Source organism: Cyprinus carpio, chromosome B21 (assembly GCF_018340385.1).
Source record: "Cyprinus carpio isolate SPL01 chromosome B21, ASM1834038v1, whole genome shotgun sequence".
Lineage (NCBI taxonomy): Eukaryota > Metazoa > Chordata > Actinopteri > Cypriniformes > Cyprinidae > Cyprinus > Cyprinus carpio.
Genome location: NC_056617.1, coordinates 20,423,300 through 20,434,818, shown reverse-complemented (window position 1 = coordinate 20,434,818; position 11,519 = coordinate 20,423,300). Strand labels below are relative to the sequence as shown.

The 11,519-nt window shown below is 40.8% G+C and overlaps 1 protein-coding gene across 2 annotated transcripts in view; it reads left to right on the top strand.

The window, feature by feature from the left end:
• The window catches only part of LOC109107411 (long-chain-fatty-acid--CoA ligase 6-like), a 28,972-nt gene extending 20,887 nt beyond the window's left edge, over positions 1 to 8,085 (top strand). For both annotated transcript variants that reach the window (XM_042747702.1, XM_042747703.1), the window contains exons 12-20: positions 1 to 99; positions 417 to 551; positions 1,688 to 1,856; positions 4,305 to 4,393; positions 4,712 to 4,828; positions 5,035 to 5,178; positions 5,259 to 5,360; positions 5,673 to 5,744; positions 6,300 to 8,085. The exon at positions 1 to 99 is cut by the window's left edge and continues 36 nt beyond it. In XM_042747702.1, the coding sequence (XP_042603636.1) occupies positions 1 to 99; positions 417 to 551; positions 1,688 to 1,856; positions 4,305 to 4,393; positions 4,712 to 4,828; positions 5,035 to 5,178; positions 5,259 to 5,360; positions 5,673 to 5,744; positions 6,300 to 6,440 (1,068 nt within the window). In that variant the 3' untranslated portion in view covers positions 6,441 to 8,085. The remainder of the gene's footprint in view (positions 100 to 416; positions 552 to 1,687; positions 1,857 to 4,304; positions 4,394 to 4,711; positions 4,829 to 5,034; positions 5,179 to 5,258; positions 5,361 to 5,672; positions 5,745 to 6,299) is intronic.
• Positions 8,086 to 11,519: the final 3,434 nt, after the last annotated feature.

Genomic DNA, 11,519 nt, shown 5'->3' with positions numbered 1-11,519 from the left:
TTCCAAGGCGATATCCGTCTGCTTTCTGACGACATGAAGGCTCTCCAGCCCACTATATTTCCAGTGGTGCCGCGGCTCCTGAACCGCATGTATGACAAGGTGAGACGCATATGAAAGTCCTGCACAAACTGACTGATCTACAAACATATTCCTGAAGTATTTAAGTGTTAAATCATATTTTAAAATCATATTTTTGACATAAATTAACTTTAAAGTTTACACTTCATGTGTCCCTGTGAACCAAATGGTTTAAAAACAAACTAAACTGTGTTTTTGAGAATGTAGAAATAATGTCTGTAGTTTTGTGTGAGGGGTAGGTTTAGGGGATAGAAAATACAATCTGGACAGAAGGATAACCATTACACCTAGGAATGAACCCATAAAACACTGCGCACGTGCTGTCTGTCGTCGCTCAGATCTTCAGTCAGGCTAACACCCCTCTGAAGCGCTGGCTGCTGAACTTCGCTGCAAAGAGGAAAGGGCTGGAGGTGAAGCGCGGCGTGATCCGCTGCAACAGCGTCTGGGACAAGATCTTCTTCCACAAGATCCAGGTGCGTGATGAGCAGTGCTGGTCTCTGACCGCTCGTCTGATCTCTGACCGCTCATCTGTTGTCTGACCACTCATCTGTTGTCTGACCACTCGTCTGTTGTCTGACCGCTCGTCTGATCTCTGACCGCTCATCTGTTGTCTGACCACTCATCTGTTGTCTGACCACTCGTCTGTTGTCTGACCGCTCGTCTGTTGTCTGACCGCTCGTCTGATCTCTGACCGCTCATCTGATCTCTGACCGCTCATCTGTTGTCTGACCGCTCGTCTGTTGTCTGACCGCTCGTCTGATCTCTGACCGCTCGTGTGATCTCTGACCGCTCGTCTGTTGTCTGACCGTTCGTCCTGTTGTCTGACCGTTCGTCTGATCTCTGACCGCTTGTCTGATCTCTGACCGCTTGTCTGATCTCTGACCGCTCGTCTGTTGTCTGACCGTTCGTCTGATCTCTGACCGCTTTGTCTGATCTCTGACCGCTCGTCTGATCTCTGACCGCTGGTCTGTTGTCTGACTGTTCGTCTGTTGTCTGACCACTCGTCTGTTGTCTGACCGCTCGTCTGTTGTCTGACCGCTTGTCTGATCTCTGACCGCTCGTCTGTTGTCTGACCGCTCGTCTGATCTCTGACCGCTCATCTGATCTCTGACCGCTCGTCTGATCTCTGCCCGCTCGTCTGTTGTCTGACCGTTCGTCTGTTGTCTGACCGCTCGTCTGATCTCTGACCGTTCGTCTGATCTCTGCCCGCTCGTCTGTTGTCTGACCGCTCATCTGATCTCTGCCCGCTCGTCTGTTGTCTGACCACTCATCTGTTGTCTGACCTTTCGTCTGTTGTCTGACCGCTCATCTTATCTCTGAGCACTCATCTGATCTCTGCCCGCTCGTCTGTTGTCTGACCGCTCGTCTGTTGTCTGACCGCTCGTCTGATCTCTGACCGCTTGTCTGATCTCTGACCGCTTGTCTTATCTCTGACCACTGATCTGATCTCTGACCGCTCGTCTGTTGTCTGACCGCTCGTCTGTTGTCTGACCGCTCGTCTGATCTCTGCCCGCTCGTCTGTTGTCTGACCGCTCGTCTGATCTCTGACCGCTCGTCTGATCTCTGACCGCTCGTGTGATCTCTGACCGCTCGTCTGATCTCCTCACAGGCCAGTCTGGGCGGCAGGTTACGGATGATCATCACCGGAGCGGCTCCTGCGTCTCCGGCCGTGCTGGACTTCCTGAGAGCGGCGCTGGGCTGTCAGGTGTACGAGGCGTACGGTCAGACGGAGTGCACCGCTGGATGCACCTACACCACCCCTGGAGACTGGACGGCCGGTGAGACTCTCATCAGCACAATCAGCACTCACACATCTGAGCTACTGTACTGATTTATATCAGTCTGATGTTCAGTCTAGAAGAAAACACTCCTCAAAGAAAAATGCTAAAAGAATCATCATTGATGATGTTATTAAAGTTTTTTTTCAACTACTTACATTTTTTAAACTTTGCCCTTTTTAAAAACCTTTTAAAAACAAATCTAAGAATTGCACACAAAATGCAAAATGCCTCACATCTCTTGCAAAATTAAGCACTGCATTCAAAATATCACAAACACATCAAGCAAAACCAAACTTTTTTTTTTTACTGTAAGCATTTGTGTTTGTGAATACAGTATTATACAGTATGACAGAGAAGAAACACATCAAGTGTGTGTAGATGTGTAGCTGTGTGTTTATAGGCCTGTTCAGTGAAGCACGTGGGAGGAGTTAGTGATGAATTAGTGTGACATTATGATTGGTTGTGTTCAAGATATCAAGATACTTCCTGTTAGATTTGTGTGATACATAGTGAATTATGTGTGTGTAAGCAGTCAAAACTGTATTATTATTAATTATGCTATTATTAATACTTTTTTAATGGTTATCTTTACTGATCGCACAGACTTCACCGTAAATACTACTAACCTCCGACTGTTACCTTAAAGAGCTATTTTTACCTGATTTAATCATAATAATTCATAATAAAACCAGTTTAAGTGTTTGAACGAACCCGGGAACCGATGTAACAAATTAAGAGTATGATTTATTTCAGTGTAGTATGATTATTATTCTAACATGTCGTGATGAATGACTGATACTGATAACAGCTGATCTGTTTTTGTAACACACTCAATATGCTTATTATTGCTTTTATTAAACGGTTACAAAGTAAAAACCTTAAGGCAGAAAAAATGTGCACCGCATCGCTGCAATCCTGCAGACTGAATGTTTGTTTTAATGCGGCTCAGAGGTCACGTCGATCTTCTATCGGTCACACGTCTCCACATGATATCAGTTCACAGGGCAGAGTTCAGCAAACCTGAACTTTGGAGCGCAGCGTGCTTGTTTTCCCGTCTCCAGGGTTCACATGCGTATGAACGGTGTACTGTAAGCAGACTGACCGATCAGAAATACACCTTTATATCCTCCAAAGACTGACACCATGTGCATTCAGTCAGTTGAATATTGTGCAGCAGTGTGAAGCAATTGTGAGAAAATGTCTTGATTGTGGCATCTGTACGCACAGCTCTCCCTCTTGTGGCTGGTTTTTACATGACACGTCATTTGAGTTTTGCCCTCAGTAGTGATGTCATGTACAGTCGGTCACCTGTGTTTTTCAGTCTTTATCCCCTTTAAACAGTATACAGTATACAAATACTGTACACCAGATAATACATGATATTACTCTTTGCCTGGGGGATTGTGTTATACAGTACAGACCAAAAGTTTGGAAACATTACTATTTTTAATGTTTTTGAAAGAAGTTTCTTCTGCTCATCAAGCCTGCATTTATTTGATCAAAAATACAGAAAAAAAAGTAATATTGTGAAATATTATTACAATTTAAAATAATAGTTTTTAACATCCAGTCTATCACATGATCATTTAGAAATCATTCTAATATTCTGATTTATTATGAGTGTTGGAAACAGTTCTGCTGTCTAATATATTTGATGAATAAAAGGTTAAAAAGAACTGCATTTATTCAAAATAAAAATAAAAATTCTAATAATATTTATTCTAATAATATATTTTCTTTACTATCACTTTTTATCAATTTAACACATCCTTGATGAATAAAAGTATTGATTTTATTTAAAAAAAAGAAAGAAAAAAAAAATTACTGACCCCAAATTACTGTCCAGTAGTGTATATTGTTATTGGAAAATATTTATATTTTAAAAACATAGCTTTTTTTTTTTTTTACTTTTTATTCATCAAAGTATCCTAAAAAAGTATCACATGTTCTGAAAAAATATTAAGCAGCAGAACTGTTTCCAACTTTGATAATGAATCATCATATTAGAATGATTTCTAAAGGATCATGTGATAATGATCCTAAAAATTCAGCTTTGCATCACAGAAATAAATGATAATTTAAAGTATAATAAATTTAAAAACAATTATTTCAAATTGTAATAATATATCACAATATTAAATTTTTTCTGTATTTTTGATCAAATAAATGCAGGCTTGATGAGCAGAAGAAACTTCTTTCAAAAACATTAAAAATAGTAATGTTTCCAAACGTTTGGTCTGTACTGTATATGTATTTATTTTAAAACAGGACAGCATGTAAAGAGTTTTCAGGAGTTATATATAACACAATCATTTTCCAGCTCTGTACTGAAATGTTTGCAGGTGTCTCTCGGTGTTCATCAATGCTGTGGAGATTCTGCTGAAGACTGGATGACGTGCTAAAGCTGTTGTGATGCAGTTCTTCTCCTCCTGTGTGTTTCTGCAGGTCATGTAGGCGCTCCGCTGCCCTGTAATCTCATTAAACTGCTGGATGTGGCTGAGAAGAACTACTTTGCTGCTAAAGGAGAGGGAGAGGTTTGTGAACACGGCCTGCGCAGAAATCCTCTGAAAATCTAGTTTACAATCAGGAAACCAAAACGTAGAAACCTACTTGTATTTGCAGAAATGTAAACACAATTTCTCTAAAATGTCTAATGCATGATGTAAAAAGTAATTTAATAAATCTGGAGTGAACAATATAAATATCGTGAAATTCTGAACCATAAATGGCTGAACAAATCCTTTCATTGCTCTACGCATCTGTCTTTAGTGAGACTGTGAGGAAGAACGGAAAACTTTGCAAAACAGCACTCAAAATCAATCATCACCTGAACTGTTTCTTTCTTGATTCAGATTTGTGTGAAAGGCCCAAATGTCTTCAAGGGTTATCTGAAGGATCCCGTGAGGACGGCTGAGACGCTGGACGCAGACGGATGGCTTCACACTGGAGACATTGGCAAATGGTTGCCGGTACGTCTTCCTTTACATGACGCTGTGTCTGATGTTATGATCTGTCCGTACAGAAATCTGACCTTGTGCTTCAAGGCTTCTTCTTGAATCTTTAACCAGAACACCAGCACTGAGTTAAAACCACACACAGAAACCAGTGTAAAGAACCGTTTGGACCGTCCTGCTCGCTCAGATAAATGATGGCTTCTTTTGTTTGTTCCCATCAGAACGGCACGCTGAAGATCATCGACAGGAAGAAGCACATCTTCAAGTTAGCTCAAGGAGAATATATTTCCCCGGAGAAGATCGAGAGCATCTACATCCGCAGCGAGCCCGTGTCTCAGCTCTATGTTCACGGGGACAGCCTGCAGGTCAGTGGCTCACGCTCCTGTAGCGCAGCACGAGTTCACCGCGCTGACCGGTTCATAACGGCTGATGATTGTGTGTGCAGTCGTGTCTGGTGGGAGTCATCGTCCCGGATCCGGAGGTCCTACCCTCGTGGGCTCAGAAGAAGGGCTTTGTGGGATGCTATGACGAGCTGTGTGGAAATAAAGTAAAGCTTTTATCGTCATTATACACACGTACAATGAAATTAGGATAGCATATATCACACATATATCACGTAGTGCACATTCAACAAACACATGAATCACAAATTTAACCATGTTACAGACTTGCACAATAGAGAGTCGAGTTACTCTAAAACTGACTTTCAACAAAAGCAAGTGGAGAATTCTATATATAATATAAGTGTATATTGCACTAAGTCTCCCCAAGAAAAAAAAAAGTGTATTGCTCACCGTGTGATGTGCAGCGTTCACCATGTTAGTGGTTTTTGTCCTTGGTCTCTGTTTCGTGTCTGAAGGAGCTGAAGAAAGCCATTCTGGATGACATGGTGCGCTTGGGAAAAGCCAGTGGCCTCCATTCATTTGAACAGGTGCGTTCACAACATTAGCATTCAACAAAAACTTGATTTACTTTATAATTTTTACAAACGAGGACGTCCCCAAAAGGGAGATGTTGTCACTTTTGGATACATATGGTTAAGCACACAGCAAAAATAAAAAAATAAATAAAAAGCAGAAACTTTTTTTTTTTTCTTGAATATGATAGTATTATAGTATAGTATTTACATGTCTTTCGTCAAGGAGTTTTAATGTAAAATATCCATGATGTGGCTTTTCAGCATGATGACATCAAAGCAACACAAAAATGTTCTAAAGGCACAGCAGCAGAAAACACTTCTCATAATATATTAAAGTATGCTTAAGCCAATGTAGTTATTACATTGCATTCTTACGTTTTTTCAGTGCCACAGAGAAAACCTTTTAGTGAACCTTTCCTTAGTGTGAAGAAGATTTGATTAATCTAAAGGGAAAGTTTCCCTGCAGGGTACCGTGGATGCTAAAAGAAGAAGCTTTGTTTTTAAGAGTGAGCATGTGTAGTGCTGCTTGACTTGATAACTCACGGCGCTTTCTTTGACTCCCGCCAGGTTAAAGACATCCACATCCATAAAGAAATGTTCTCCATACAAAACGGATTACTGACCCCTACTTTAAAATCCAAGAGACCAGAGCTGAAGGAGTACTTCAAGACGGAAATCGAGCAGCTGTACAGCAACATCTCCATGTAGTCGCTCGTCTCCAGCAGATGAGGACGGTCCATCATTCCTTCACTATTTGTTCTTCTTCATTGAAAACTAGCTGGCACTAAACGCTCGGAACGAGCCACGGGCGTCGAGGCCGAGCATGAGCTTTACTCGATGAAAGAGTCATTAAACGAGTAATTCCCCTTTGGCTGTGAATGTCAACAGTTGGTGTGCCTTTAGAAATGTGGCAGAGCTGCAACCAAATCGAGTCGTCCTCCGAAAGCGGACGCGTCCCAGCTAGCATGCATGCTTCATTCGTTCTCCGGTGGGCCGAGGAGGGCAAAGGTCATCCGTGTCCATTCACCTTTCCTTTAGGGGTCTGAAGGGGATTCGATTGGTGAAGCCAGCACATTTCCAGCTAAAAGCCATGCATGCGGTGTGCCGGCGCTCCATGTTTGACATTCCCAGGCCCTTTGAGACATTTTACACACAAACCTCATGCACAACAATCACATAGGATGCTTGTCTAGGTAGTGAAGATCTACAAATGTGGCTCACTCGATCAAAGCGAGCACGTCGTACAGTCTTGGGCCGACTCGACGGATCAACTAGCTTTTCAGTTCCTTTCCATCCCAAAGTTTTTAGTAGTAGTGTAAATGTTGAAGAAAACTAGATGTGAAACTATTTAAGCAACGGTCTGAAGCGAAGAGAAACCAATAAGATTTGAATCTGCTCTTGAATGACATCAGAACTTTATCTTTGTGTTTCATGAGGGGATATGAATGGGACGAATCTGCAGAGATGTTCGTTTATTCACGGTTACTTTAGCTTTTGTTTTCTGGCATTAAAACGATGTATTTCACATCCCCTTTTGTAGGTCCGTCTGTTCAGCCTATGTTAAGTTTTTGTCGGTTTGCTAGAATGTTATTGACTTATTAGCTAATTTAATGATCAGGGTTATTCCATTATTCATTTATTTATTATTATTAGAAGTTATTCTTCATTTGCATGCCACTAAGCTGTTTATGTTTACTGTATTTTCTTACGAATCGACACAAGTGTACATTCCTCATGCTTCCAGGGCTCCTAATTTAGCGGTCAGTAAAAGGCCAGACAGCAGACTGAAGATCAAAGCCCGCTGTCTGTCATCACGGCGTCTTCAGCGTCTCTCAGTCAACACCTGTTAGTCCGTCTGAACATGTGAGCCTTACACATTCGTTATTGTGTAAAAATTTGGAAAAAAGACAGAAAGAAGAGATTTTCCCATGGTTTTGTCCAGCTGTTGTTTGTGTTTTGGTTATTGAAACAGTTCACTTGCATCTTTTCCTGATAATGTAGTCTTTTATGCGCATGTACATCTCTGCATATACACAAAAATAGTGGCGAGTGTGTACAAAACATGTAAAAATAAAGAAGAATTCTTTGTAATTCCATTGGTGGTCTTCAGAGTATGTGAAGCCTCCTCGTTCAAATCAGAGAAATATAACATGAATAAATATAGTGATCTAATCTTCTTTGGCCACAGATAAAAGCAGGCCATATGATTTCTTTAGTGGTTTGTTAAGCCCACACAACATCTGTCTGTCTGTACTACTGTCCAAACGGTTTGCTATTTTCATCTTTCATCAATAATAAAGGTGCAGCGATCAGGGCAGGTATATCCAATGATCCAGCCCTTCTCTGAATCCGATTTGAGCATTGAGACTTTCATTTTTTAATCCTCCCCATCCATCATGGTGATATGGTGAGTTGGTCGATCCCATCATTTTTGAGTAAATGTGCTCTAAAGTTGAAAACAATAATTGCTTTAGTAAGAGTGACTGCACCTCTCTACAACCTCCTAAAACTAACTTTTGGAAGACTCACAATTAAACATTTACTTTTAGTGCTAGTGCTATTTTTACAATTATGGTGATTTCTAATTCCATAATTCATAATAACACTTCCTCCAGGGAAAAAGTGCATCTGCTGTCGTCTCTCACATCAAAATCCAGTCACATATTTGTTTAGAGCTGTTTAAACGCTGCTTGATCTGTGCAGATTTCTCTCCTGATTCACACCAGAACACTTTTTCACTGGAGGAACTGTTATTATGGATTATGGACTCTATGTATTTCAGTTAAAAGCGTCTTAATGCTGGATTTGTCTCAGTTTTTGTCTTCTCCAGATGTGAACTGATGGACTGGAGTGCTGTGGATTACTTGTGGATTATTGTGACGTTTCTCTCATTCTGACGGCACCCATGTGTTTTTGATAGGTCTGGTCATCCTACATTTATTCATGTGATTGAAGAGTCCAAATACCTTCTGCAAGTGCTAGGCTGTAAAATCTGTAGCGGTTCACATATTTCCACTCACTGTGCCCTACTTGAGATTAATAAAAATAACACAAACCACTCTGCATACAGCATTATCATCATGAGCATGAACAAAACTAGATAACAGAACAAGTTCATACTAATCAGCTGAACAAAAGCATCACAGAAAACAATGGATAAGAAAATAAAATGAAAATCAACCAAATTCAATAAAATCTATATTAAATCTATCACTTGTCTGAATCTGGCAGGGCTGGACTGGTAATCTGTCTTATTTTATTTATGTTATATTATTTTTATTTTTTTTCCGCCAAGGCCATCACAATGCACCAGACGGAGCGATATGGGTTCTTGCTCCAACCACTTTATGTAAATATTGCTTCACCTCTCCTCCCCTTTCCTCTCGGTTTCTCAAAATGGTTAGACCAAAGAGAAAAGGTGGTGCTGAAAAGCTCAGGAAAAAGAAGCTCAAAAGTTTGAAGGCGGATGCCGCGACATGTGCGAAGATTTCCAACATGTTCTCTGTAGGGAGTTCTGAACCTTTCACAGCATCATCACAACAGACTCGCTCTGTGAGTGATGCGGGTCAAAGGGACAAGCAGGAGGAGGGGAGGAGAGTGGGTGAACTTGAATCAGTAAGGAGCTCGCAAGCAGGAGAAACGGAGGCATCTAGCCTGTCCTAATGAGTGTAGAATACATAAACACTTTTAATAAAACACAAATTGGTCCCCCGTGCTTTTTTGGCAGTCAAGTGTGTTTATGGAGTTTTCCATGGGCAAGTGTGTTCTTTCACTGAAAGTTTAAAACTAATTCATAGAAACCCCTTGATAGCGGTGGCTGTAGCAGAGTAAAAGCAGAAACATCACGAGTGGCTGGTGAAACGTGAAAACAAACAATGATTGGGACAATACTGTACATGGTTTGTGTGTTTTTAAACCATGTGGTTATTGTCATAACAGTAAAGTACTTGAATATTGCAGTAATATTTGACATGCATAGCCTTTATTACGTTATATGAACTATAAAATATTTTTCTGTCTTATTCTACAATTAAAATATTTACATGGAATCTAAAATTACTTAATGCAAAGGTGTTTTAGTACATAAAGAAATAAAGTTAAGATAAAACAGATAAAATGTAATTAGACAAAAGTCAGAAAAACAAAACTGGTATAACACTTGAGTCAACATTTCAGTTCCCCTGAAATCATGCGTAATATACCTGTACACCACCTCTGCAGACTGCGCTGGTTTCTCTTGTTTGGTCAGAACCCACTATCCATTGCTCTTAAATGCAGACTGCAGGTCAAATCCCCAAACATGTACAGCACTGGCCATATGTCACATACATATAAACAGCTAATTTCTCATTTATAATTAAACAAAAGGATGATTTTAACTGTGTAAATATAAAGATAATATTAATCATCAACATTTAAATATTTGAATTCACCATTTAATAGGCTATCAAATAAAAAAATTAAATAAATGAGAACAGCTCCAAGCAATAAATATTGAATAAACAGCTCTGGTCATTACTAGTGTGGTGTTGTTTAAATTGTACAGATTTTAGGTATCAAGTAAATAAATAACAATTATTCATCTCGCTCTATCTTGTTAAGCAAGGTTCTAGAAAAAGAGGAGAGAGAGAGAGGAAGATCGGGGTGTACATGATTACTGTGTTCATCCCGACCTGGCCATGATTCAGGCATTTTTAAATCATCACCCAAGACAAGATGTGAAGGACCCTGTAGTGAAGAAGGTGTTCACAAGCAGAGATGGCATACTCAGAAAGTGGCTGACATATTGTAGCAAACGTCATGCTTTGTTTTGTTTTGTATGCCTGACATTCAGCAAGGTAACTGACTCCAGCACTTTTGTGACTGGAATGTCAGACTGGAGACGTGTTCACCAGAGAGTCGAAGAGCATGAAAAAAGCATGGCACACAGAACTTGTGCTGAAGCCTATTTTGTAAAATGCTCAAAAGCTGACATTAGCAACCTATTAGGGGCCAGACAACTGACAGCGCACAGAGATCAGGTAAAAAGGAGGCGTCAAGTTTTGGAACGAGTAGTGGAGGTTGTGAAAGTAATAGGGAAGAGAGGTCTAAGCTACAAACAGGTAGAGAATGAGGCTGCATATACTCTAGACATCAATAGCATTGACCATGAAAATTTTTTGGAGATGATAATTTTATTGGGAAAGTATGATGTCTGCTTGAAAGAGCATCTCAGCAAGCCTCAAGACTGTCTGTACATTGATGTGGTGTCCACACTTGGAGCCATACAAGAACAGAAGTCAGTGGAAGCAAATGTACGCACCCAAATGTGCGCAAATGTAGGGGAAGTTGTGGCCTAATGGTTAGAGAGTTTGACTCCTAACCCTAAGGTTGTGGGTTCGAGTCTTGGGCCGGCAATACCACGACTGAGGTGTCCTTGAGTAAGGCACCGAACCCCCAACTGCTCCCCGGGCGCCGCAGCATAAATGATACCCACTGCTCCGGGTGTGTGTGTATGTGTGTGTGTGTGTGCACTTTGGATGGGTCAATCCTGACAGCTCAGTTGTTTCTCCGCATGTTTGAGCGTCCACTCTCAAAGTACCTGCAGACGGGAGGAGTGGACATCCTTTCAGCCCATAGGATGGTCATGTCAGCACATGATGCCCTTAAACAGATATCAAGAGACTTCCAGGCTGTCGAGGATGCTGCTGTCAACTTTGTGAAATGGACACATGAAAAAATTAAGGAGCTGGATGAGGAGACAGACATCGAAATTTAGACTGTACTTCCACAGAAAAGAATGAAGAA